Source organism: Pezoporus occidentalis, unplaced genomic scaffold (assembly GCF_034315485.1).
Source record: "Pezoporus occidentalis ecotype Australia unplaced genomic scaffold, CSIRO_AGI_Poc_V1 ctg265, whole genome shotgun sequence".
Taxonomy (NCBI): Eukaryota; Metazoa; Chordata; class Aves; order Psittaciformes; family Psittacidae; genus Pezoporus; species Pezoporus occidentalis.
This window is the reverse complement of record NW_026914556.1, coordinates 168,459-195,775: the sequence shown is the minus strand read 5'-3', so window position 1 is coordinate 195,775 and position 27,317 is coordinate 168,459. Positions and strand designations below refer to the sequence as shown.

At 42.6% G+C, this 27,317-nt stretch overlaps 1 protein-coding gene across 4 annotated transcripts; it reads right to left on the bottom strand.

Moving 5' to 3' along the window:
- Window positions 1-280: 280 nt before the first annotated feature.
- Window positions 281-27,317, bottom strand: RMND5A (required for meiotic nuclear division 5 homolog A). Of its 4 annotated transcripts, XM_062624314.1 has the most exons (10): window positions 26,915-27,305; window positions 21,963-22,105; window positions 15,310-15,444; window positions 15,044-15,144; window positions 9,653-9,819; window positions 8,427-8,592; window positions 5,691-5,793; window positions 3,373-3,527; window positions 1,954-2,040; window positions 281-675 (listed from the first exon to the last, which is right to left on the bottom strand). In XM_062624314.1, the coding sequence occupies exons 1-9, from the start codon at window positions 27,054-27,056 to the stop codon at window positions 1,977-1,979; spliced, it is 1,176 nt and encodes a 391-aa protein (XP_062480298.1). In that variant the 5' UTR covers window positions 27,057-27,305; the 3' UTR covers window positions 281-675; window positions 1,954-1,976. The 4 variants fall into 4 exon arrangements, 3 of the variants coding, with proteins under 3 accessions (XP_062480298.1, XP_062480297.1, XP_062480299.1); XM_062624313.1 differs by having other exon boundaries at window positions 281-2,040; window positions 26,915-27,304; XR_009965915.1 differs by lacking the exon at window positions 5,691-5,793 and having other exon boundaries at window positions 281-2,040; window positions 26,915-27,312.

The following is a 27,317-nucleotide window of genomic DNA, read 5'->3' as shown; positions in this document are numbered from 1 at the left end:
TTGAATTTGTACCCTATTGACATTTAATAACTGTGCCATTCTTGCACTTTAAGTAATGACACTATCATCACTAACCAGTGTTCACACCAATGCCAAACTACCAGCAGCATAATGGAGGAAGAGATGCAGCACTTACTCTTAAGGGTGATTTGGGACAAGGGGGAAAGTGTATTATAGGGGTTTTTTAGATACTTCATCTGGCATTTCATAAAACTCCAAAGCAGTAAGCAATTTGACTCAAAAGATTAAGAGTTATTTCAGCACAACTAGGAAACCTACATGGAAAATAATCTCCTCACCCGTTTATTGTTGCTTTTACCACTTGGTAACGCGGTTGTTTGGAACCTTGTGTGAATACAATTTCAGTTCTGCAGAAAAAAATCACACACCTGTATTGGTCTTCCACCCCCCCCCACCCCACCCCCCCCCATGTATCAAACACATTTCAAGTTTCAAATTTGTGTGCCTTGACTTGCTCCTTTTAATGTCTCTTTAGGGTTGTCCACTGTCACTGATCCAATAGAGTCCGAAACAGTCTCTCACATCAGGTGACAACCAAATTCAAAAGGTGTAGATTTTCTCATCAAAGACGGTCTTCTCTGTAGTGCATTGTGCTAAGTGCATTCAACCAGTGTGTCAGGACTCAACCATAAAAGCTCGGGTTGCCTTTTTGAACTACACAATACAGAAAGAGAATTTTACATGTAGCTTTGCATGCCACAAGGCTGCTCGCCCTACTATAGGACAGTGCAATAAATACAAAGATATGCACACTAGAAAAGATCTAACTGCCATGATCTACGTCTGGGTTAGGAGTACAGATTTAGCTACTCAACAAGATGACAAATTCAGCAGAAAAGGTGGCAATGGCAGTAATATTCTACTACAAAAACAAGGCTAGAAGCAAAGTGTTCTCAAGCTACAGAAAACTTGCTACCTCCTAAGATATGAAGTAGGGCCCAGTTCTGCCAAGTGCAGTCGTGATCAGTAGGTTGCATCAGAACATGCTTCTCCCCCAGTTAACAATGAATACTTGTACAATTTATTTGGTTTTGATAACTGTTTATAAATAGTACACTCTAATGACTAGTAAACTATACAGCAACATGACATTTATAGCCTAATCCTGAATACAAAGTTCAAAGAACATGACTACAAAGGCCAGAGAGCAAATGGCATCGACTAAAAGCATTTCCACTTCAGGGTTTATTGAATGTTCTCTTACACAAACACTTCTCCACCATGAAACCAAAAGGAACAGGCTTTCCTATTCCCTCTCTGCTCCAGTAGTAACTTAACCACGCATCACCCTTATAAATTAGTGATGGATTTTACCATGTAGCCCCTGGGGGCTATAGATTTTATATACTTTATATATATGCACATTTACTTTGCATTCTATGTAAAAGTTGAAAAAATGTTTGAAAGGAAAAAGCTCAGAATATATCACAGCTTTGTCAGCCAAAAAAATACAAATTACTTTTATAACCACTATTCAATTTATCAAACTTGGTTGGGTTTTTCTGCTGAAGTATTTACCTTTAATTATATACACGTTACAGGAAGGAAAACTTTGTCCACAAACATTCCCTAAGGTGACGGTTACCAACAGAATGACAGAATAAAAGCAGGAGGAATAGCCAACACATGGGGGTGGATCAATTTCTGCTTTTAAAAAGTAAAAAGTCACCATATCATTAAGTACAAAAACCTGCATTGAATGACAACTGCTGGTGTAGTAACTTGATCAGGTATGGAGACCAAGAGTATAGTAAAGCCCTATGGTAATAACATTTCTGTAGCATTTCCACTTGGTATGTATATACTAAATGTTGGCAAAGTTTCTGTAGCATTAGCTTATACAAACACAGGAGTCCTCAGTCTGCTGCATAAAAGGGAACGAGTGTGTCTGAACTCTCCTGAAATGCACCTGAAATCCAGAGTGTCACTTACAAACTGCATAATGAAGCTTCTCTTCAGAAAAATATCTGTTTGGCATCTCCAGGGCTCTGTTCCATAGGACAATAAGGGCATTTTAATCTGGGGACAAAGACAATGTGTTAGAATTGTGGCAGTGGGTGAGAACTAAGCATTAAAGGTATCGAGTTTGCAGTGATAGCCCTTCCTCTTTTTCCCCTGAAGCACTAAACAAATGCACTCTGAAGCTATAAAGCTTTACTTGGCTCCATTAAAAGTCACCTTTAGCTCAGAGAGCCCTTAGCATGCTTTTTCTTCTAATTGCACTTTCTCGCCTTTCACCCACACACTCCTAAATTATTGAATACCAGGAAATAAGTCTTCCATCTATTATTTCTACTTCTGGATGCGTCTGTTGCATTTTAGGCATTTTTAATAGGCTGCCAGCTTTCACTTTGACTTCCTCAGCATCCAGAGTAGTGTTTGTCTAGTCCCCAAAATGTTGTGTGATTTTACAACTCACTTAGACCAGCTCCTGCAGGCTACAGCTGAAGAGGTCAGCCTGGCCTCCCCCTGCTGAGTTCTCCACTGATACAATTCCACCTGCTTACAGTATTTCTTCTAGCATTGATCCATTATTCCCCATCTCTAAGTTTGGGCCTTTCACCCCCCTGCCTGAGTTAATACTGTCAGAGCTGTGCTGTCACTAAAGCTGATCAATGAAAGCACCAGGGATGAGTGACTGGAGACGGGAATAATGCAGCAGCAAGTTCAGTGGCTTCAAATGGCTAAAGTCATCCACAAAGACTTTTCTGACAGGGCAAAGAATGCAAACATTACTCAACATTTTCATTCACAGCATCACTTATTTGCACACTGGAATTCACAACTTCTGGCTCTAAATGAAGCTGACAACCTCCACGGAAGCTGCTTGTCTTCAATCCAAATTACCACTGGTTTTTCCTCAAGGAAATCTGTATAGATCTCTCCCTCCCATTTCCTCCTTCCCAAAGGCCTGTAGGCACCTCACTGGTATCTAAGAAGGATTATTTCCACAGTGATAACTCAACTACCTGTTCAATTACAAAGCTTTATTTCCCCAGAGGTTTAATTTTACCTTTTAAGGGCTATTTCACACGTTACTAACCTTGCTCCCAAGGAAAACCTGCGTGTGTAAAAGCCTCCATTTTGAGTTTAAGACAACACAATGGTACTTACAACTTGGAAAATGACTGTGTTCATCAAATTCCTTCACAGAATCTCAATTGCTACAACACCAGAGGGTTTATTATGCTTTTTTCCAGTGCATCAACCTGGCTTATCTAGCTATTAGTTATCTTCCCAAGATTAACAATTCCATCAATGATGGACTCAGTTTTCCCAAAACACAGTATTGCAGTCTTAAGCTGAGTCCTTGTCTGTACATGTTGCTTGAAACAAAAGAATTGTACTTACTTGCTGCCATTAAACATTTTATTCAAAGCATCTCTTGATATAATATGACCACAGACTAATTTCATAGGTGGGTTATTATCTGTCGTTTGCTGACGAAGAATGGGACAGGCAAATATTGAATGATACCAGCACTTCTTCCCAAGGTCCACTTCAATCTGTGAGAGAAATTAACAGAACAATTTATCTGGGGGAAAACCACATTTCCAGACAATTATCCCTTTAGGACATGGCCCTTACTTAACAGATTTCACAACTCAGCTGTGAAGGCAGCACAATCCATTGTGTGGATGCCTGACAATTTCCCAGCCAAAAATACACTTCACTGTGATCTTAAATGGTGATTTCTGTTGCTTCTCCCCATCCCGAATAAAGCAGAGAATTCTGCCAAGAGACAAGTGTGTATTTTAGTGCAGATCTATGCCCTGGCAGGAAAACTAAACTGATGACCCAGAGCAAGACTTTGTGTGTTTTCCAGCCAGTGATTTCCACAGTGGTTTAGATGACAGATTTCATTTAAGATGGGGGGAATAAAAGAGAAAAATCCATGGATTGATCATGTTAATGTTACACAGCTTCTTGAAAGACTCTCCCAACACCTACATGTCATGTCAACAATGAAATGTATCCAAACCCCTTATTTGCAGTGCTACCATTGGTACAGCGTAACTCTTGCCATAATAACAAGAGGACAAAGACAAAATGATTTCAGAAAGGGACATCTCACAGCAAATAATGGGTCTGTGACTTCAGGGATTGAGAACTGCAAAAATCACAGCTTCTGTACCTGAAGCTCCTGGCTCTGACCAGTGCTCAGTTCTGACAGGTTTAACCTTCAACAAAATCTAACATGACCTTTTCATACTACTTAATCTATGTCTTTGCACAATGAAAATTAGGCTTCCTGTCCCCATTCTGCCTCAGCAGTACATGCTAGAGACCCTTATGCTTAGAAAATGCAAGGAGGCATGTATGTACTATTAACTGATCTGCATCTGACAGCAATCTTCTCCCAAATGCTCCCTAGTTGATCATTCCTGTCTGGAGAGCAGGGCATGAATCTGTCGCAACTGGGGGTTATGCTCTCAAGCACTACAGGAAACATCACTGGGAGAAATTCCACACATGCACTTACACTATAAATGAATCTCTTCCAGCTACAATCAAAGAGGCTAACTCAGTTCATGCCCAGTTTGCACAAAATAGGTTTTCTCTCCAAATCAGGAGCAGGCCACTGGAGAGCTGCACACACTTGGTAAGAGCTATAAAGGGAAACTGGGGGTTTGTAACAACTGAACTTCATTTCAACTGATATAAATGAGTTGTGCTGGAAGCACAGTGCACTGGATCCCAGTTCAGCTTCTGTGTCCCCAGACGTAGCACTAATTCTTTCATCTCATCTCCTATCTGCCTGATAAAGAGTCAGTGTAAAGCAACCCGTGGACAGAGCTCAAGGTAGCTAAAGAAGTTAAATGTTTCTCAGTGGGATGTATTTCATTTCTAGTTATACAGAAACACCTCATACATCCAGTGTAAGGCTAAGTGGAAGGTGTTGATCAAAGGTAATCTGATCAAAGACCTTTTCAATGTGTAAGGGGATAACAAGTGAAAGGGGGAGCAAAAAGCAAAACTCAGAGACACAAACCTGACAGATCAACATAATAGAGACGGTAACAAAAAACAACCTTGCTGGACATCAAGAAACTGCAAGCAAACCTAGACTCTGCAACAGGCAAGAACACAAACCAAGGGTCTTGGAGGAGAGGGAGTCAGTAGAACTATACTGCAGAAGGAAAGTGCAGGGAAAGGATATTGGGGTGGAATGGCCAGAAAGGGGTATAAAGGGGGCTGAAAAGGCCTTGCCAGTATTTGAGGGCTCATGAATATGCATTTGTTTGTGAATGTGGAGTGGTGCATGTGTGTTTTCACCAGTGAATTTCAATCTTTACCAGCCAAAGGGGAGGAAGGGATCTTGGCTGTCTTATGCAAGCCCTGTACGTGGGTGCTGCCGAAGGCAGTGCCTTGTCTGTGGCAGCCTGTGCAGCTGGTTGTATCAGTGTCCTTTGTGCGTGTGTGTGGGCGCGTGTCTGCCATTCAGGCTCAGTTTAGCTACTGGTTCCAGCTACGAAGGGGAAAGCAGCAGTTACATCCATCAGCCTGGGATGGAGACCCCTGGTCTCTCTACAGCAGGAAGCCCCAAGATGCAGAGCTGCTGGAGGTGGTGGCCACGTATAACATCCCTTAACATTCAGCACAAAAACCCTCTGAAAACAGCATTCACCATTAGAAGCCTGTCCTGGGACAGCGCAGCATCAACTCACCGGTAGTTCATCCTTCTGGTTCCAAACACCAGTGCACTGCCTTTGTTCAATAACTGCCTTGATATTAATTAGAGCTGGTAATGCTACACAACCTGCTGAAAAACTGCAGAGAGAGGAGATGTTAACATAAGGTGCCTGTCAGGAAACCAATACTTTTGTATTTCTACTTTAAAGGCTAAATGTTCACAAGAGTGTTGTTGTACTACTACAGTCAGTTCTTGCCTATACTTCTAAGCTCCCTTCAAGTATAACAAGCAAGATTTTGGGGGCAGGTTATCAGTTACCCTGCACCTTAGACTAGGGTCCACATTCTGGACTGAAAACAAGAGTTAATCCCAGCTTTGAGTCTTATAATGAACTGATTTTAGTGGTGTACTTGGCAGTCCTGAGGTAAAGACTGGACTTGATGATCTTAAAGGTCTTTTCCAACTCCATAGATTCTATGATTTTCTGTAACACCTACTTTGATTTTGAGCTGTAAAGGAAGACATCATGTTGGCTTATGCAGATACTGGCTCCCAACCATGGAAGAGCACATGCAGCCTAAGAGTTTCCGTGTAACCCACACATACACACAACCCATAATCCTTTAATTACACGTAATTACCATGTAAAGAAACATGTCTTTCCACCTTCCCCTTAAAGCACATGTAGAAAAAACAGAGGAAGGCAAATGAAGGAAGGAAACCACAGCCTGTGACAGGAATGGCACTATACATGTGCCCAAAGTCATGTGTCCCAACAGCTGAGCTGCTCTGGGCTTTACCCACTAACAGCACTAACATACCCATTAACATGATTTTGAAATACTTCACTGTGTTACAAAAGAAACTGACACTGAGTTTCCACAAAATAACACATTTTGATGGATTTAAGTCTAACAACAGTACTATAGGCCTAGTTTTATTGTCTCCACAAGTCATGACCTTCCTCTCCACTCTGCCCCTCCAGATACTTGGCTTTATGTTTCTGCAGGATTGTTCTAGTTTACTTGTGAGGGATGTGCCTGAAACCTATGGATCTCTTGCCTAATATTAATAGAGATCACATCCCTCACCTTCAACTGGCCATTTTAACCCTTACACTTGGCTTTTTGGTGATTTCAGCTCTGAGTGTAACCTGTGTTAAGCCTGTGGAAAGCTTAGATAAATGGTATTTGTAGAAATAAAAGCATTATTGCTTTAATGGCTCTGTGTGAAACATGGGTTTCAGACAGAAAACACTGGTTCTGGAGCAATGGCTCTGGAAGAGCCCCTGAAGAGTGTAACAACTCAAGTGAATAGTAAATTCAAATGGTGTCCTGTAGTCTGTCAAGACCCTGAACCACGACCTCCTTAGTACATAAGAGTTTTCCTACTGAGTCCATGTAGTAAATCAACCCAAGAGGCCTGTGCAGGATTAGATAAATATTGGAGAATCCAATCAGCCTGAAAGAAGTGACCACTGCTCATGTTCTTATGTTTCACTTCAAGCTGATTTTATTTCTGAAGGATCTGCAGCACTCAAAAGTCACACCAGCTGAAAGCAGTGACAAGAGTATTGATACCACCTATGCGGTAAATACATTTCGGTGCAATCAATTTCACACACAGAGCAAACGTCCAACCAACCCCAACATCAGTAACAGGGATTTTCCACTTCACCAAAACTCTCCTGGCCATCTGTACTGAAAACTGCATTACAGCACCAGTGCAGGAGCAATTCACATGTAAAGCACTGCTGTTTGTTTGGCTGCAACAGGGAAAAGATGAAAGCCAGAAGCAGAAGTCTTACGTATCTATAAAACCCTGATATTGAAACCTGTAATGTTTATGGTGGAAAGGCAATCTGATAGTGCTCCCTTTGCTGCTTCTGTTGCGTGACAAAGATGCACAAAGGAGAAGTCTTGACAGCTGAAATGCTTTAAACTAAGCACATTACTAGTAACAGTAACATGCAAACGATTACTATAGAATCATAAAAAGCCAAAACACCCTCCCCCCCCCAAAAAAAAACGAGGAAGAAGCAGCGAAGCTTCTGCTAATACCAAATCAAGCCAGAAACATAGGTGTAATTTATTTTCTATTTAATATCTGGCTGGTGTATTGGAGAAATTGACATCCAAAGGCTAAAGAGCAGCTAATCTCTTCTCTTCAGAGAAGAGAGAAGGAGATTAGGTTGGGGGGTTTATTCCACATTTCCAACTGCCTCCTACAGATCTGCATTTTGTCAGATTAGCTCCTGAGCTTGGAAGTGCCTCTTTCTTCTTTGCAAATGGGTCTAGCAAACAATATGGGACTTTTAGCAGCTCAAATCACAACATCACTCTTCAGCACTCTTCTGAAGGGAAAAACAGGTAAAGTAACATGGGGATTTAAAACCATGATGAACCAATGCTGACAGAATCACAGACACAGTGTTAAGGGTTTTTGCAGTTAAACAGCAGGGACAGTTTTCACACATTTGCTGTGGGAATAACTGGCTGATTGCCACCCTCATCTTTCACACTGATGTCTGATACAGAAGCCAAATTCCATCCACAAATGCTTCCTCTTGAGCTGGGACAGCGCAGGATAAAGCCTAGCACATGGGAACGTCTGATTTCTAATCTTTGCAGATCTTGCTAGAGCTAAATGTAACTATACACTTAATTTAACATGAGACGACTTCTCAGAAGCCATTTCTTTTGTCCTGAACAAGAAATAAACCAGGGAACACTCTGTACCTGATGTGAAAAGCAAGTGAAAAGCAGCATACCTAACACTGAGAGGTGATTCAACAGAGAGACCCAGAAGAGCACAGGCATCTCTTGTAAAGATGTCACAGATGTCCGCCCACTGGTTGGCATCTAATAGATGAACGTACGGAGAGTTCTCTATTCCTTGACGCAGGTACACCAGGCTGCCCATCAAAACCTGAATATCTGACAGGGACCAGGAACACTCAGTCAGTTTGTACTACAAATAAAAGCTAGTGGCTACAGTTTTAGCTGTTACATGGAAAACAGGGAGATTGGGAGCAGCCTTCCAGTATCTGAAGGGGGCTTACAAGGATGCTGAAGAGGGACTCTTCATCAGGGACTGAAGTGACAGGACAAGGGGTGATGGGTTTAAAATGAAACATGGGAAGTTCAGGTTAGATATAAGGAAGAAGTTCTTTACTGTGAGGGTGGTGAGGCACTGGCACAGGCTGCCCAAAGAAGTGGTGAATGATCCATCCCTGGCAGTGTTCAATGCCGGGTCGGACAGAGCCTTGGGTGACAAGGTCTGGTGTGAGCTGTCCCTGCTCATGGCAGGGGGTTGGAACTTAAGGTCTTAAGGTGCTTTCCAACCCAAACCATTCTGTGCTTCTATGATATAAACCAAATCAATAATTGATTCAGTATCAATAACATTGTCACCTCTACAAAATACAATGACTGATGTCTACAGCCACAAGGGCTCCAGTCCACTATGGACAGACTGGGGGGGCGTTATCTCCCGTCTGCATGCACAACATACTGCTTACCACCTGTTTCAAACAGGTTCACCCTTATTGTAAAGCTTTGTCACACACAGTACCTAAAAACTTAAGCTTTACTGGATTCAGTTGGAGAGGATTCACTTAACTCTCATATTCTCCAGCTTTCAAGTTTCATTTCTCTTTGTATTACCCCACGCAGCAGAAAATAGCAGATGACTATTCCAAGAACATTTCTGTGCATTTTTAACACTTCACCCTGGCAGCAGGCCTATTCTGGATGTAATGTATGTATTATTTAAAGAGTCACAAACCTTAAATTCAAGCAAATGTGCAGAAAATATAATTTTCTGCCCTCTTTTAGGAAAAAAAAAAAAAGCAGGAATTAATTTAAATTGTAAAGATTCAAGTTATACAAGATAAATACAAAATGGAGTAAAACACTTTTGGAACAGGATTTATATTTTGCTTTGAAGTGCCACAACCAAGTGCTTTAAATCCCCTTAATGTGACCAAAACCTCACCTTTCTGATGATTTAGGGCGAATGGCTGGAAGTTTTTTGCATACTGAAGGGCTTCTCTTTGATTTGCTGTTCCACCCATCAATAAACTAATGAAATACAATCTGTGTAGTTTAAATTCCAACGAACTATTCTGTGCCATGAGCATTTCTCTGTTGGATACGGCCCACCTAGAAGAAAAGAAGAGGTACAATGACATACTACCCAAGAGTAATTGTCAGCCCACAACGTATGAAATCATTACAATTAGCAACCATCTATTTCTGCCAGAAGGGAGACTGAGATGAGCTCTTAGGCAGAAGCTCTTCCCTGGGAGGGTGCTGAGGCGCTGGCACAGGGTGCCCAGAGAAGCTGTGGCTGCCCCATCCCTGGCAGTGTTCAAGGCCAGGCTGGACACAGGGGCTTGGAGCAAGCTGCTCTAGTGGAAGGTGTCCCTGCCTGTGGCAGGGGGTTAGAATTGAATGAACTTTAAGGTTTTTTCCCACCCAAACCATTCTATGATTCAACACTCACTGGGTGGAAGGAAAGACTGAATATCAGGTAGAGATACTCAGAATCTACTGTCTGTGAATTAATACCATTCTGTATCTAGTTACAGGAGTATTCAGCTGCATGTTGAAGAAGCCTGACCAAGCCTTTTCCAATTTCCTCATTCACCAAACACTTTCTCTAAGCCACTATGTTCGTGTGTACACATATGCTGCCCTGGAGAGGGAAAGTGTGTCTATGGGGGCTTCAGAAAAAACATCAGAACAGGGGATAGGGTAAAAGAAAGGAAAACCAGTTTAGATTTCATACTTTACCATACTTAAACTCTGCTTTCTGTGTTATTTTCAACTGGGACAATAAAACTATTTCTCACTTTCTGGGTCTCATTCACCATGACAACTAATATTTGGCTCTGAAATAACATGGAAGAATTCTTAAACACACACCAAGTAAAATGAGCTGGAATTTTCAAAGCATTTCACTAGAAGTTATTATTTAGATTTTATCCATCCCTTTCTTGGGTGTTTTTTTTTTTTTGGGGGGGGGGGGGATGTGTTGTTTTGTTTTGTTTTCTTAATGCAATTTAATCAGGCCTAAATCAATCCAATCTTTCTCTTAAGAACTAAGTTTCAGTGTTCTTCAAGTACATCTGTTTCTCATTAGTGTTCATTAGTTGTACTATTTTCACTGTGGGGACCCCATTAAGCAAAGAGCTTTTCACTTTTTAGCAAGGAAGTGAGGTAATCCCTGTCCCTTAAAAAGAAGGGCTATGTGAGGCTTCTGTTCTTTTCAACCAACACTAAAATTAAGCATTCTTAAGAGTGCTGGGAAACCTTTCAATGTAAGTTAGCCTTGTGCATTAAGATGCAGTGTCAATGAGCAAGTATCTAATTTGTTGTGGTGAAAAGGTCAGGAGGAGTTTGACTCTACTAAAGGCTTTGTCATGACAGCAGTTACCTTTCAGTAGGGAACACTGGAATTAAGAACAAGTCCTCCTAATCTCAAGCAGTTTCAGATGAGCAGCCTCAGAGACTGTCACCTCCATCAGGAGGGAGGGACACACTCACTAACCATGGGTGGGTTTGTTGTTGTGATCAGTGTCTGCAGCTTAAACTGGAGACAGCAGCAATAAAGCTCATTCCCATCAGAAAACTGGAGTTAGAAAACACAGACCAATAAGCAGCTGAAAGACAAAAAGGCTGTTCTCTATAAACAGTAAGACTAATTCAGAGTCCCATTAACGAGATATTAATCTGTATTGCATCAAACCAGCATCCATCCTCTCCCTGCCAATATTCGCAGCCACATGACACGACACTTCATCTTGCTGAGATCAAGTCTATTTTTCTAAATTAGCTTTTAGGCAGGATTGCCATTTTTAGCTCTTTGAGTGGCAGCACAGATTTGTATCAGAAGCAAACAGCCACAGAAGAAAGGTCTGAGGTGTTGGGTCTAGGATGTGCTGCTCCCATTTCCGATGGAAGGATAGAAAACCAACAAGTGACGCCTAAAACATTCAACCCACATACTCCCTACCACCATTAAATCATTGGTAATCACAACACCCATGTTCCTGCCTACCCTCAAACCAACACTTCCAGAGTAGTTTTCACTTCTGAGACTCAAATACATATGGATTTTTTAAGGTTTACAGTATCCTGTGAGGGTGCTGAGGCACTGGCACAGGGTGCCCAGAGAAGCTGTGGCTGCCCCATCCCTGGCAGTGTTCAAGGCCACGTTGGACACAGGCGCTTGCAGCAAGCTGCTCTAGTGGAAGGTGTCCCTGCCCATGGCAGGGGTTGGAACTGGATGAGCTTTAAGGTCCCTTCTAACACAAACCATTCTCAGATTCAGGATTTAGTTAGAATGAAATCACAAAGATTAAATTAGGTTTAAACCATATCCCAAAGGTCTCAGCAAATTCCTGGACCTGTGCACATTGCTGTTTTCCAGACACAATAGAAGAAACTATCGCTTCTTCAGGAGAATACAATCAAAAGCTTTGAACCTGCAAGTCATTCCCACCAAACCTTCACATTGGAACCCACCTGGGCTCAGAAGAGCCAGAATCTGCCCAGGAAGAACCTATGGATTTCCCTCCCCATCATTAAATTACAGTGAAAAAAGTCTCTGGAATTTAATGGGATCCTGCAGAGATAAAGGGATTACACAGCTTAGGGTGCAGGGCCAGACTAGGCAACTAGAAGTCAGATATGAATAGCAACTTCTCTCTATTACCACGGGAGGCTTTTGAAAGTCTTTTCACAAAGCCATTAATCTGACACCTTCTTTTAGATGGCAGTGACCAGGAGCCACCCATGTTTGCTTGGTTTCCAACACTGAATTAAGCTGAGCACCAGCAGAGCCAGAGAGACTGGTTATTGTTTTCATCCCAACCTTCTGCACGGCTGAACCCTGCTACACTCCCCTTCCTGGTTCATAAGCCTGTAATTCATTATCCCTATGTAACACCACTTCGCCACCACCAGCACTAGGCTACCCTAGAATGGGCTGATTTAGGGACTGCTTTTATGCACCCTGAAGCTGTATTTACTGATGCCAGCTTTAGCCATTTATTAGCTTTCTGCCCTAAGAGCACACTGTCAGAGGCCATCCCTCCAGGAGCAGTTTCTATCCCTCCAGGAGCAGTTTCTATCCCTTTTCCTGAACACCAAATCTGCTGTGAAATAGTAAGAGAATACAAGCATCGGCAGTTCTGTGGAATAACCAGGCATTTAAGACATCAGTTACCACCTAAACTGTATGGTTTTGTCACATTTTGGCCCTCCTCACTAACAACCATGGGTTTTACATAAGCATCACTATAATTTTACATAATTACACAATTTTACATAAGCATCAGTATATGCCCAGAAAAGCTGTGGCTGCCCTATTCCTGGCAGTGCTCAAGGCCAGGTTGGACGGGGCTTAGAGCAACCTGCTCTAATGGAAGGTGTCCCTGCCCATGGCAGGGGGTTGAACTGGATGAGCTTTAAGGTCCTTTCCAACCAAAACCATTCTGTCAGTCTATGATTCCACGAATAAGGACCCTCTGTGCCCAGCAGCAAGGAAAGAGAAGCAGCTTCAGCACTGAGGAGTTCAGACACAGTAAACATTAGAAACAGAAATGAGATGGGATGGGGAAAGGAGCCCAGCATACACACTGGGCTGACAATACACCCTATTCTCTGTCCATTCAGCTGTCTTTGGAATAAGAGTTCCATTGAAGAAGGACCATGCCTTCTCCTTCGTTTGAAAAGCATTTAACACATTGCAGGAACCACAAGACACAACTAAGTAGCAACAAGTGAGGCATAAGGCCTGGCAAACCGGTGCTAAATGAATTCAGTGACTTCAAGTGAATGGCCATAACAGGAAGTTACTGTTCCTCAGAGGACCCTTCACAACAGCTATGTTATTACTTAAACCACAAGAACTACATGGTGTAGCTGACAGTAAATCCTGTTTCAGCTGTAACACCAGGCATTGCAGTGTTGCTTCCCTTCAATCAGCTAATTCAACAGCAATCAACCACCTGAGCTTGTAACTATATTCAAAGACCAACTATTTAGGTCAAGCTCTGTATGACCCAGAGGCATAATCCAAGATTTAGTTTATGAACACCATGGTTTGAATATCAGAGTATCTCTGCACTTGATTTAGATGCCAATAAGCTTTGAACTGACATACCTGTGTTGGCTCAAATTAAAAGGGAAAATAAAGTATTTGTTAATGTGAAGATGTGCTTAACTGAACAATGGAAAAGGGGATCTTACGAATTTCAATTAATGCTCTGCAATGAAACACAGATTATGAATTTGCTTTGGTTTCTTTGTTTCTATTTTTGAAAGGTCACTTCAGAGTTGGTTTAAGTTTTTTTTACCTTCTTTTGGGATTTCGTGTTGGTTTTGGGTTTTTCCTTACTTCCAAGACCAACCCAAGCTTACCAAAGCTCTTATAACATGTTAAAAAACAACCAACCAACCGGCTGAGGGCTTATTTGGGTTTTTCTTACTTTGAAAACAAAAGCAATTCTGGAATGATACTGCACAGTTATATATCTACTGCTATAAATCATCAAATAGTAGCCCATGAGACATTTCATCACCTTTCCCTCCTTACTGTCACTTTCTGCACCAGCTTACATTTCTAATGACTGTAAAGTCTACTAAGATTAAGAAAATACCTGGTCTAAGGTTGCTCAGACACTCCCAGGTTTGGTGTTCAACTCAAGAGTTCAGCATTACCCACTGACTTGCATTAACTGAACTGTTTTGTTCAGAAGAAACCTCACTAACAGATCCCTCCATCAGTCCAGGCTCCCAGCGGCAGCTCACATCTCACCCAGCATTCATCAGCACCAACCCGGCAGCAGCAGCCTGCAAAGTACCCCTCTGTCCTTTCATTCCCTCTTCCCACCCTGTGGTCCTTTATCTAGAAAGGGAGAGTGACTTGAGGAAAAGTAAGAACTTTGATCCTGAGTCAAGTTGTGCTCACCCCAAAGTGAAGCCACAAAGACTTGGTGGTACCCAACACCTTTACTAAGCCCTGATATCCTTCATAATTGGACCTTTTAATATAAGGCTCACTCAATATAAGGCTAAGTACCATCATGGCAGATAACCGTTCCTTCAAGTCATGTGTCTTCCTGAAACCTTAAAATATCATCAGAAATGATTCAAGATAATCTTTAATCTAAGAAAGACACCCTTACTTAAGCACTGCCTATGGGGAGGGACAAAGAGGGGACAAAGGAAGGAAGGGGTTTACTCAGTAACTGGACCATTCAAAAGATAAACAGGGACTTATCAAAATACACTAGAAGACAGTGTTTAAAGTGAAACACTAAGGATTTGTTAAAGCATTCAAAAAAAAGGGAGAAAATCAAGATCTGAGTAGACTCACTCTAGTGCAGGTCTCAAAACTCTGACTTTTAATGCTTCCAATATTCGATTTAACTCCACAAATGGCTCTTTTTGGCTTTGATCTATTGATAGACCAGACTCCTGAAAAAACAGAGGCAGTTTTTAGTTAAACCACAGAACCCAATGGGATTAAAATGCTGTTTTCCTAACAGTTTAAATATTCACCTGGAACATTCAAATAAGGACACTAAGACAAAGCATAGTTCTCCAGGGTTGATAACATTCAATATCTACACTGATGGTTACCTGACAAAGCTCCTCTGCTACATCCAACATCCCCTGCCTGAAGAAGTGCTCCACCATCACCTCGTTGAGGATCCGCTGGCTGTCAGCCTGCCAGCACCCATCTATCCCCACGCTGCTGATGTCCGAGTCAAAGTTCTGAAACACACAAATCAACAGTTAATGAGCTGGAACAAATCACCCCAGGGAATTCTTCGTTCATTATGCAGGACACCACCCTGGTGCTTTCTCTGTCTTTTACTCAGTTAGCCCTTGATTCCCTCCTGTTCAAAGTGAAACCTATCAGCTGCTTCACTATCTCCTGTATACAGAAGAAGAAATCCTTTGGTTTGCTTGTTTCAAGTCTGAATCTTATTCACTATAAAGAATTACACTGACAAAGTACAAGTGTAGCAAATTAGAAATGTAGTTAATTAAGAAAGGGGTTTCCAGACTATGATGCATTTTTGAAGGAAGTATCTGCAGAAAAAGGCTTTTTCCATATGGGAAAACTGAAAATGCAGAGGGAACAGAAAACAAAATCGCCTACACTGGAATGGAAATAGCGCTATCAATGTATCACTGTCACTACAGTGCACCAAATTAGAAGGAGAAGCTTTAACTCAAGAATTCTTTTACATAGCTGGGGGGGGGGGGGGTTAGGCAATGCTGGCAAAGGAAAATGTCACTTCTCCCCACCCCCAAACAACAATGACATTCAAATCTCTGAAGACCTCAGCATCCAGGCAACAGGATGAGCTTTGAAGATCTGAGAGATCTTTAGCAGATTTAACCCCGATGATCCTACTGCCATGTATTTTTAGGCCAGTAGCCTATGGACATATTCCAGGAATAGGTAAAAATATTGTCACAGTGACTACAGTAACACTTGGCACTGCTTTGGCACTGTGCCTCTTGGCAGCAGGAGAGCAACACTTACCCTAATGCAAGATATGAACCAGGATTTAAACTGCCAACACGTTTTATGGTAAGGGCAGGCAGGTTAATTTGAATGGAAAACCTCACCCATTGCCTGAAACAAATCTCTTGTAAAAGAAATATTGTCTAGAAGTCAGTGTGTCACTTGCTGCTTGATCTGATGACTGTGGCTCTCTTCCAAGAGGGAACTTCAGAAATCAGAAGTTTACTAGAACAGCAGTGCTTCAGCAATGTGAGAACTGACAGTCCTGCCCAGTGCAGGAACACTGACCCAGCACAAACACCTTCTCCTGCCAAAGCCCACGGGGCAAACACAACAAAGCTGGTACCAGCTACCTTCCTCCTCAGCTTCACATGGCACCTTCTTTCTATTTGCCACTTATTAATTTCCTTCATCGGCCACCTTCACATCCACTTTGATGCTGCTCTGTGGCATCACGACGAAGGGGCATCATCCTGCACACGTGGCTTCAAAAGCACCACTCCCTTCAGGTCAAACTGTCAGTAAAACAGCAAGTTCAGGCTAGCAAATTGTGTCTTTATCTTTCAGAGATGGTGGAGCAAGATGAGCACTTAGGTTACTACCACTGACTCAGGTCTCACATTTAACATCTTCACTTGGGTGTTTTAACCTGTAAACTCCTTGCCATGCTGTTCATCTTTAAGCTGTATCTCGAAGAAACTTAAGCACCTTGATGACTACATAACCCTGTTCTTATTTGTGCCAACCCTTTGAAGCCTTTAAGGTTTGCCACCATTGCTGATTCTGGTATCACTGTCCAAACACCCCTATCAGGTAACAAATCCACTGACAATGCATTAAAGAAATAGCAGAGGCAGTATTAACACATGAAGTTGCTTTTATTACTTCAGTTCCTGGTGAGGATCATCAGTAATCTAAAAACAATCAACCTTTAAGTCATTGTTAATGCAATTCAAAGTCCTAGCTAACATAATCCATAAGAAGAAACTGCATTCTTCTGGGTAGTTACCAACCATCAGAGCCGAACCTATACCTTAACCATCTTCACATCCTTCTCACTGCCTGGGGGCAGAGGTGGCAGTGCCACTTATTTCAGGTCCTTCACAAACCCCACATTTTGTTCTGAAACAACAAACCTCTGAGCCTTGAGAACCTTTTCCAAACCCCATTATAAATTAGAATCATAGAATAGTTAGAGTTGGAAAGGACCTTAAGATCACCCAGTTCCAACCCCCCTGCCATGGGCAGGGACAAATTAGACCTTTTAAGTCCTATTACAGATGGTAACAGTGAGCCACATCGACCCAGGTGTGCTGTAGATTCAAGTCACACCATACAACCTGGAGGCCTCAGTTCTTCACCCTCAGCCATTCTCTGATCAACCCAGTCTTGATCAGGTTCTCATTTCAGTAACTTATTATGATTTTAACCATTTCTGAGGTCTTTACTATATGAGATTCTACAGTTCTCCCTCCTCTGGGTCCTGGGAAGCTTCAAGAACTGACTGCTCATACAACAATGACTGTCACATGTCAGAACAAATTACTGCTTGCTTTTAGCTTACATATTTCATAACTGTCATGCACACATGATATGCTGGTGACTACACAGCTCTCAGTTTTGTTTTCTAAATGCTAACAGTATGCTAACTGACAGCACGTGGGGTTTAATAAGATAGGGAATTTATTTCAACTTTTGCTAAGTTGCAAACTCCACAAAGGTTATTTTGTGCCTTTTTTTGGTATGGTTTTAATCTTAGAAGAGTGTCAGTTGATATGCCCAAGAAACAAAGCTTTCTTTCAGAGCCTAGGGCTAAAATGTGAAACATTATGTGCTAAATACACTACTGACACAATTGAAAGTACGTGAGTAAATTGCTAGGATGTGAGAAGGACTTCAGGATGCACACACACACAAGAAGGATCATTTTAAACAACATCCAACCTTCCATGTTATTAGTGATATAGAAACATAAAATGGTTTTGGTTGGAAAGGACCTCAAGATCATCCAGTTCCAACCTCCTGCCATGGGCAGGGACACCTCACACTAGACCAGGCTGCTCCAAGGCTCTGTCCAACCTGGCCTTGAACACTGACAGGGATGGAACATTCACCACTTCTTTGGGCAACCCATTCCAGTGCCTCACCACCCTCACAGTAAAGAACTTCTTCCTTTTATCTAACCTAAACTTCCTCCGTTTACATGTAAACCCATTCCCCCTTGTCCTATCACTCCAGTCCCTGATGAAGACTCCTTCTCTAGCATCCTTGCAGGCCCTCTTTGGATACTGGAAGGCTGCTATGAGGTCTCCACGCAGCCTTCTCTTCTCCAGGCTGAACAGCCCCAACTTTCTTAGCCTGTCTTCATATGGGAGATGCTCCAGCCCCTGATCATCCTCATGGCCTCCTCAACAGCATATGAAGAAGGGTGAGGATTAAGGACAGTTTTATTCCTCAGCTTCCCAGTTTTTTTGTGCATTCCTCCCTTCTTCTGAATTCTGACCCAAAATACAACTAAAATGCATTTGTTCACCTTCTCTGTTCAATTTGTTTGTTCCTAAGATAAAGCTCAGCTTGCAAAGACTATTTACTAACCCATTATTCACAGCAACACTATTAAATGATGTTCAGTCAAGGTTTTTAGTTTATTTGTACACAGGTTTTTACATTAAACAAATGCTACATTGGGTCAAAGTTTGGTTTCCCAAAACTAAACTGGATTAAAGTGGTGGCCTTTTAAAAACAGGTTTAACATTCAGGGATAAAGTGGAGCTACCATTTACTCCAGTTTCCTCAATGAAAGTATTTAAGCACTACTCAGATTGCTGCTAGAGGGAAAATGTTTAGTAGCCCCATCAAACACGAATTCAAATCATTCCAGAAGAGTGACTGATTTACAGGGAGACTGATGAGTGAGCTACCTGATAGCAACCTGCTGAACAACAGTGACGTGATGAGTTCTGGAAGCAGAGGGAATGCTACTACAATAAAGGAAAAACTGGATGTAAACATTTCCTTTCAAAGGACAAAATGCTCTTTGGAAGAAAGGGTAACCCTTCATGGAGCAGAAGCATGGAATCCAACTAATATGAAAGAAAAAGGTCTAGTTTATTAGGTAAGTTTTCCAGGAACTGGTAACTTAAAAGCAATGCACAAAGTTTGGGCATTTCAGACTTTAACATGGCTCATATTCAATGCCAAATTTGACCTTCGTTTTTCAAACACTCAGGAACTTCTGTTCTCAGAGTGAACTCTGCAGGCAGACAAATCTAGGTCCCATCTAAGTACATAAGCAAAAACTATATTAGCTTAAAAACCAACCAGGTAAAGTTTCAGATATAGGTATAACCCTGCCTTAACATTGCCTTAATAAATAGAGCAAGTTCTTTTGAAATCCAGGCTTGTTAAGCAGGAAGTTTGTGGATCCTACATGTAACAACAGCTGTCATTTGGATGTGTGACATAAAATTGGTACCAATATTAACGCATTTCCCAATCTCAACCTGGCAATAAAGTAAGGAGTGATATTTATCTGTGCTTGAGCATAAGAAAGCCATAAGCAGTGTTCTTGAGATGTTAATGTGTCTGTAAAATAAATGAGGATTTACATGTGAGAGAATGAAATCTTCTACATCACCAACAAGCATTTTATTCAGGAAGCAGTAGGATTTTGCCCAGAACGTATTGACAATCAATGCGCTACATCAATTCCACTTAACTACTTCTGCTGGTTAAAGCTGAAGTATATTATGATGAAAGGAATGGGGAGAGAGTGATTTCAAAAAATGCTTGGCTGGCAGGTTTCAAGCACATTTTCCAGCAGCACAGGCAAATCACATGAAGTACATATGGAACATGCCCCTGTCCAGGGAAGCATTAAATTCCACCTGGATTTAAGCATTACACACATTCACCTGACAAACAAGCCAAGACTCCCATTTTAAACTACTTTCTTTAAGGTACTTCAGGCAGGGAAAACTAATAAAATTCAAATTTACTTGCATTAAGTTCCCACTGCTTCCCGGGTTTTGGATGTAAACACCACTGACAACCCAGCAAGACTGGAGGAATGAGCACAAGGAATGCAGCAAGCTGAGCTTGGTTTTTAACACCTCCCTGGAACAGCCCTTCTGACCCTCAACAGGCAGGGAGCAGACTGTTGGTTGGTATCCTTCCTATTTTACAAAACCACACGCTTGCCATTTTAACAATGCTTTTATTTACAGTTGTCCTTTTCCAAATAAAAAAGGTAGATAAAACAGCAGGAGAGAAGCAACAGTGGACAAACTACACACGAGAAGTAAACCAGCTATTTGGACATTAGACTCAAGCCTAAACCTTAAGCTTGCAAGTGCAATTTTCATGGGCATCTAGGAAACACTAAGACCCATTTCCATTGAATATTCACACCCTCTATATATGACCTAGGGCTGTTCTACCTCTGAGTATTTAAATGAGAAAGGTATAGCCACACCTGAAAGTACAAAGTCCATTTGCTAGAGCAGAAGAAGAAAGATTCAAAGTTAGGACAAGATTACACAGATTTCTTTCAGGCTTCAAGCCAGTAATAAGGATGGAATTGTACTCTAGTTAATTGGTTTAGATACAGCAGCAAGGATTAGAGACAGATGCATCCTTAAGCTTCGAATACCAGTGACGTTTGGATTAAAGCTGTTAGTAGCAGGTTTGAGCTCTCCATGATGGTCAATTGTAGATGTAAGCAAAAATACAACAGTTGCACAGACATTCTGCCCAACAACGCAGCATTATGTGCTTTGTGTCTTCACTGCACATCACACTTTGTTTTACCATCACAATTAAATGATGCTTTAACAGATTATCATTACTAACAAAGTTTAAATGAGATTCCCAAAGGATAACTAACTATTCTTCAATGCTGCAAGCATCTTTGTCTAGATGAAGAGACTCATTTACTAGTGTCTTCCTTAGTATGATTATAAGGTGCCCCTCAAACCAAATGTTTAGATCCTATCAACATAAGCGTGTTCTGATATAAAACTAGCCCAAAAAAGCAAGTACAAGACTCCTTGCCCACAGAACAACTTCCACACAGATGGAAAAAAGCATGGCATAAAAGCATACATCTAGCACCACAAAAAAAAAACAAGCAAGTTTTGGTGTAATTTCAAAGAATTGTAAATATCTACCTACACAAATACATTCAGATTCCAGTTATTCTTGAACCTGGAATCATGCATCTCATATGCAAAGCTTCAAAGATAAGCTGCCCTACCTTATTATTTGTTATGACATAGACACAGATACTATGAGAAGTTGAATCTACTCTACTCACATTAAGAGCACTGTGTGTTAGAAAATTAAGCCCTGAGAACACACATGAAACAGGTACAAAACATCTTAAATCTGGTTTTGTACTGCCTTCTAGAACAAACTGCCACCTTTGTGTTATTTGGTAGTGACAACTAGAAATGTAATATATATTAAAACTCAGTATTTCTGATTGAGACACATACTGAAGGAAATATTTTGCTAAACTGACAGAACATATACCAAGTCTAGTAACAGCTATAGGGAATGATCCCTTGGAAATCAAAAGACTTGAGCTGCCCCAGAAAGAATACTCTGCACACAAGGAGTTCTGGAAGCATGTACTGTACCCCACTGCCCTGCCCCAGGCACTTGGCAGGAAGATTTAATTAAGATTCACTGTAGTATAAATCCAAATTTTGCACAGAATACAGGCAATAATACAACCAAACCACACTATAAATACCTTATCTATGGCTTTTCCAACTCGGGATACGCTGCTGTGAATGTCTTTATGATCGGAGGCCAGTTTCTGAACTGTGTCTTTTATTCTTTTACAACACTGTGTCATAACAAGTGAAATTGTCCCCGATAAGTCTCCATCTTGATCTAGACAAAAGAAAGGAAAATTAGTGACTTTGTTACAAATAAATGATAACCTTACATCTCTTCATATGCAACAATACATAAAGACAAGAAATGGGATTAAAAGGAAGAAATGCAATCTAGGGAAATGCAATCTAGGGAGTACTTGTAATGCAAGATGGGTTTAAATGAGGGAGGATACACCTGTGGAATTAGGAATCCAGTCACAATAACAGTGAACAAGAGCAACAGCTTAAAAGATTAACGTAAAGTTCTCGTGTGTCTCAGTCACAGCAGATTAACAAACACATCTCAAAGAAACACCCCAACCCACCAAGCCCACAGGAGGTAATGGAAAGCTACTGAATTTACTACAGGGTCAGTTTTCTTTTAGACAGTTACCTCAAGATACAGCCTGTTTAACCTCCAGGTGGAAGCAAAATTTGGATCAATGAGGGCCCAATCCACTCTTTCCCTGCAAGCTGCTCACTCATATCAGACTCTGCCTGACACAGGGGGCCCAGAGAAGCTGTGGCTGCCCCATCCCTTGCAGTGTTCAAGGCCAGGTTGGAGTGGGCTTGGAGTAACCTGCTCTAGTGGAAGGTGTCCCTGCCCATGGCAGGGGGCTGGAACTGGATGAGCTTTAAGATTCCTTCAAACCCAAACTATTCCATGATCCTAGGTAACTTTTGCTTCCTGGCTTATGGAAACAGCTCTAAACAGCCAGTCTCCAATTCCCCTCAAGGGACAAGACGCAGCACATAAAGGACCTGCCTGTGAACATCAGACCTACTCCGCCTTGTAACAAGATTTATTCCCTAGAAACTGAGACATTTTTAAGCTGTTGTCCAACCAACAGGGACAATGGTGGATGACTCATTCTGCAGACAAAATGATACATACAAAAGGTCTGCATGCCCCTGACCACATCACCACACTGAACAGTTTATATCACCTCAATTCAAACATCACTCAATAGCTTTAATCAGATAATAAAATACACTTTCTTGTGCCTTACTCTAGAGTCCTTTCTTCCAGGGAGAATCTCTTTTCCAGTCTTACCTTCCTCAAAGTTCATGAAGAATTTTCCCTGTAGGGACACAGACTTTGCAGCCTGCAAAGGGAAGGCTCATTTATGTGAGAGAGCAGCCCAGAAACACTTCCCTAACATTCCGGATCCAAACCCTTCATGTGAAAAAATAAAATCCCCAGAATATCTCTTTAGAAGGAAGATTTTAAAAGCAACCACATTTTCCATAAAGCCTGTCCCTATCTCATGCTGTATTTTAACGTGCCTTTGGTTTCAGCAGCACATTAAGAGTCCAGTTTCTGGTATTATGTGGAAAGCAAAGCACCGGTGCACCCAACTGCTGCTGCAGGACCAGGAAACCAGGAACAGAAACAAACACGGCTTATACTTAACAATACGCCCCAGAGAGCAAAGAAAGAAGTTGTAATCACAGGGGAAGGTAATAACTGACCAGCCACTTACTCTATATATCTTCCTTCATGCATCCCAATTCTCAATCCTGTTGATAGCAACAGCAAAACTACCTCACTGCAAAGCAAACAGCTCCTGTTCAGCCCCACAGCTGAGGAAGCTTTAACAGCACTTTGCAACCACCATAGCTTTTAAGAAATACTACACAATAAAAGGCTTTAACTCTTTCTCCCTCCAGTCCCATGAAGCTACGGATCACCTTACAGGCAAACAACTAATGGGGCTCTGTATTCTTCCTAGTGGATAAGTGAGGAGTTATAGCACTGAAACAGTCTCTTCACATTCACCAACTTGACTCTGGGTGTCCTGAACTAAAAACGTAAGAGTCACTCAACTATCCCATCAAATTCACCTCCTCAATTTATTTAAGGAATGATCGTTATTTCTCAGTTGCTCTTTAATTTTTATGATACATATTTCAAATCACGTGAAGGAGCTTGAATAAGTGCCGCATGACTCCTGCCAAGAGAAAATGATCAGTCAGAGATTACACAACACGCAAAATGCAAATACTCCTTCCCCAGTAAACAGAGACGTTCAAATACACTCTCTTAACAGCCTTTTTCTTTTTGCAAGAAAAGCCATTAAGTAAAAACCCAAACAACTGACATGCAGAACTGCTTTTACCCCAAGCAAATAAGTGAATTACTGGGCCCCAACACTTACTGTTGCAAGAAAGCAAGTACAGTAAAGAAAGGAAATATCCACACAGGAAAAGCCACCAGAGCTGTTAGAAACGGTTTCCCCTCTGCACTCATCTCAGCTTTAGTTAAACCATGAGCTACTGCTAATAAATCAGCAGAAGAAAGCCTGCAGAGCATCCTCTTGGTAGTTCACTGTGCACAGAACACTAGAGCCTGAGAGCGTCCCCCTGTATCATGAACATACAGGCAGAATTAAAGTGTGTGTGTGTGTGTATGTATATATATATATATATATATATATATGATGGCTTGGCTTTGCGAGCAAAGATTTGGGAAGGGCTTTAACCACACTTACTACAAGCACGATGACCAAGGGCATGTGGGATAGGCAAATCTGTTTGGAAAAAAGGCTGCTTAGGCAATCAGGAAGTGTCCAACCAGGACTGTCATCTCCTGAGCAATCTCGAGCTGCCCATGTGCTATAGATATATATATATGTATCGATAGATATATATATACACACACATAAAAGTGAGCAGACACCAGGCACAGCGTAGAGCCCAAAGCCAAGTTTACTCAGCCAGACACATTTATACCATCCAAGAATACACAACTCCTGCCTTGGCTACTCCAGGAGGCAAGATCTGTTAAGGGAAGAGAGAACAAAAGCAACCTTTGTCTTCCTATTCCCAGGCCTTCACATGGGCCTGTTCTGTACTTGGGCTTTAACATGAAACCAACTCAGGACATTTATTTAAGTGACTCCATGAGTGAGGAAAAGAAAATCAATTTAGAGGTTGAAGCACCTTCTAAGTTTCTTCTTCTCCACCCACTTCTTTTTTATATCCAATGCCTATTTCAGGTCTTTTCCTACATCTCTGCCCTCCTATCTTGTCGCACAGCATTAATGTCTTCTTCAGCAATGAGGGGTTCCCCCCCCCCCAAGAAAAAACGATAGGCACAAGCTTATAGCCTGAATTACAGAGCTCCCTTTTTAGATGCTTGGCTGCTTCCACTTCCACCAAGTTTCAAACATACTCAGGATACAGCGTATAAAAGCTAAAAAATCCCTGTTCTTATTAGAAAGTTTAAGTACCATGTTAAAGAAAATACAGTAAGAATTTTACCACCTCTGAGGGCAGCTTATCCTCAGATGCCAAAACTGAACAGAGCCCACAGATGTCTGAGGGTGCACTAATAACATACTGGGTTCATTCTGGAGTACTTACTAAAAAAAAGCTCAGTCTGGGATGTGTTCTGCTGGGGCAGCATCACCACTTATTTGGGAAGTGCTAAGAATGCCCAGGGCTCTCACAGGACACTGTTAATCCAAGCCTGGATGGAAAACCCAGAGAGGACCCTGAGGGAACGGCACACTGGAACCTTTTAATGTTATTACAAAGGGAGTAAAAGCTCCAGACCTGCAACAGGATTCTCACAGCCAAAGCTCTAGGGTCAGAGTCTGCAAAGGTCACTACAAGCATGAGGATCACACCACGCAGCATCTTGGTGTGTGAAAACACACATTTTAGCAACTGTCCTTAAAGCACAAGCCCACATGATTTCAAAGGATGGACTGGATGACCTCCAGAGGTCCCTTCCAACCGTAATGATTCTGTGAGCAGCACAAAACACTTGGAAACACAGTTCAAAGCAGTGCCAAAAAGACCAACTATCCCAAAGAAATGCCTCAGAACCGGAGTTTGATGTCTGCTCCCTATGGACATTGCTGTGTACAAACACCAGCTCTAATACACTCATGTTTGTGTTCCTGAACACGCCTGTGAGTGAGCTTTGCACCTGTCCTTGTGCAGGACTACATAAAACACATTTTCACCTGAACACCACAAAAGCAGGCTCTGCAGAGCAGGGAAACGGCACAGTCTGCTCCCGAGTTTGGGCTCAGGAGTTCCTATTTTTAATCCCCGAGCCATCCCTCGCTTCCTGCACGGCCCTGGGTCAATCTCTCCAGCTGTCTCAGCGTGCCCTCCCACCCCATCAGTACACACCGCACCGCCTCCACCTTGCGCAAGGTTTAAATGGCTCATGTTCAGAGAGCACTTTGGCCACCTCGCCCGCCTGCGCAAGAGCTCGGCACCAGCTGTAAGACACAGACGAGGCTCAGGAGGCCGTGTTTACTTCTTGCTGAAGAGCGGCTTTACCCCACACGCTTCAACACGAGCCACATCAAAACAACACAGGGACGTCGGAGGGGAAATAAGTTAAATAAGAGGGGAAAAGAGGAAAAGAGGAAAGCAGGGCAGCCCTGCTGTCTGCTTCCCTTAGGAATGACTAACACATTGGTAACTCAACATAAAGGCACAGAAAGTACCAACAGGCTGACCTGGGTCGGGCCGTACCTGCTGATAAGGAACAAACCCTCCTCTTCAGAAGGGAAGGCCCAGGAGTGCCGATACGTGCTCCTACCTTTAACTCTTCCCTTTCAGAACGGCGCACACAGCTCCGACTCCACCGGGGTGACATCCTCATAGCACAGATCCCTTCCCCGATCCCCGTAACCGGGGCAGGAACCCCCAGAAGCGGGAGAGAGCTGTTCAGCCCAAAGGCAGAAGGGGAGAGGGGGGTCCCAGCCCACACAGGCCCCAAGTTTTGGGCCTCTGAACCCCAGAGGAAGGGAAGGGGCAGTGGGGGACGGGATGAGGACAGGATGGGGGTGTCTCCACGTACTCTCCGTCTGAAGAATCTCCCGCCGCAGCCCTCCCGCGTACTGGATGAGCTCCTCCAGGCTGCGCTCGCAGAGCTGCCCGTAACCAGAGAACTTCTGCAGCACCTTCTCCAGCTCCCGCTCCACCGTCACGCACTGGTCCATAGCGGCCGGCCCCGGGCCGCGCTGCTCCTCCACTTCCTCCTCCTCTCCCTCCTCCGCCGCCACCGGGCCCCCCTCGCCGCCCTCCGCCAGCACCGTCCCGCCGGCGCGGCCCAGCTCGGCCCGGCCCCGCTCCCAACTTCCCCGTCTACCCCAGGCGGCGGCAGTTGTGCGCAGGCAGCCCCGAAGACAGGCGGGGACCTCAGCGCCGCTTCACTCAGGCAGCGCTGGGGACACCTTCACCGAGGTTCCCGTCACAGCCGC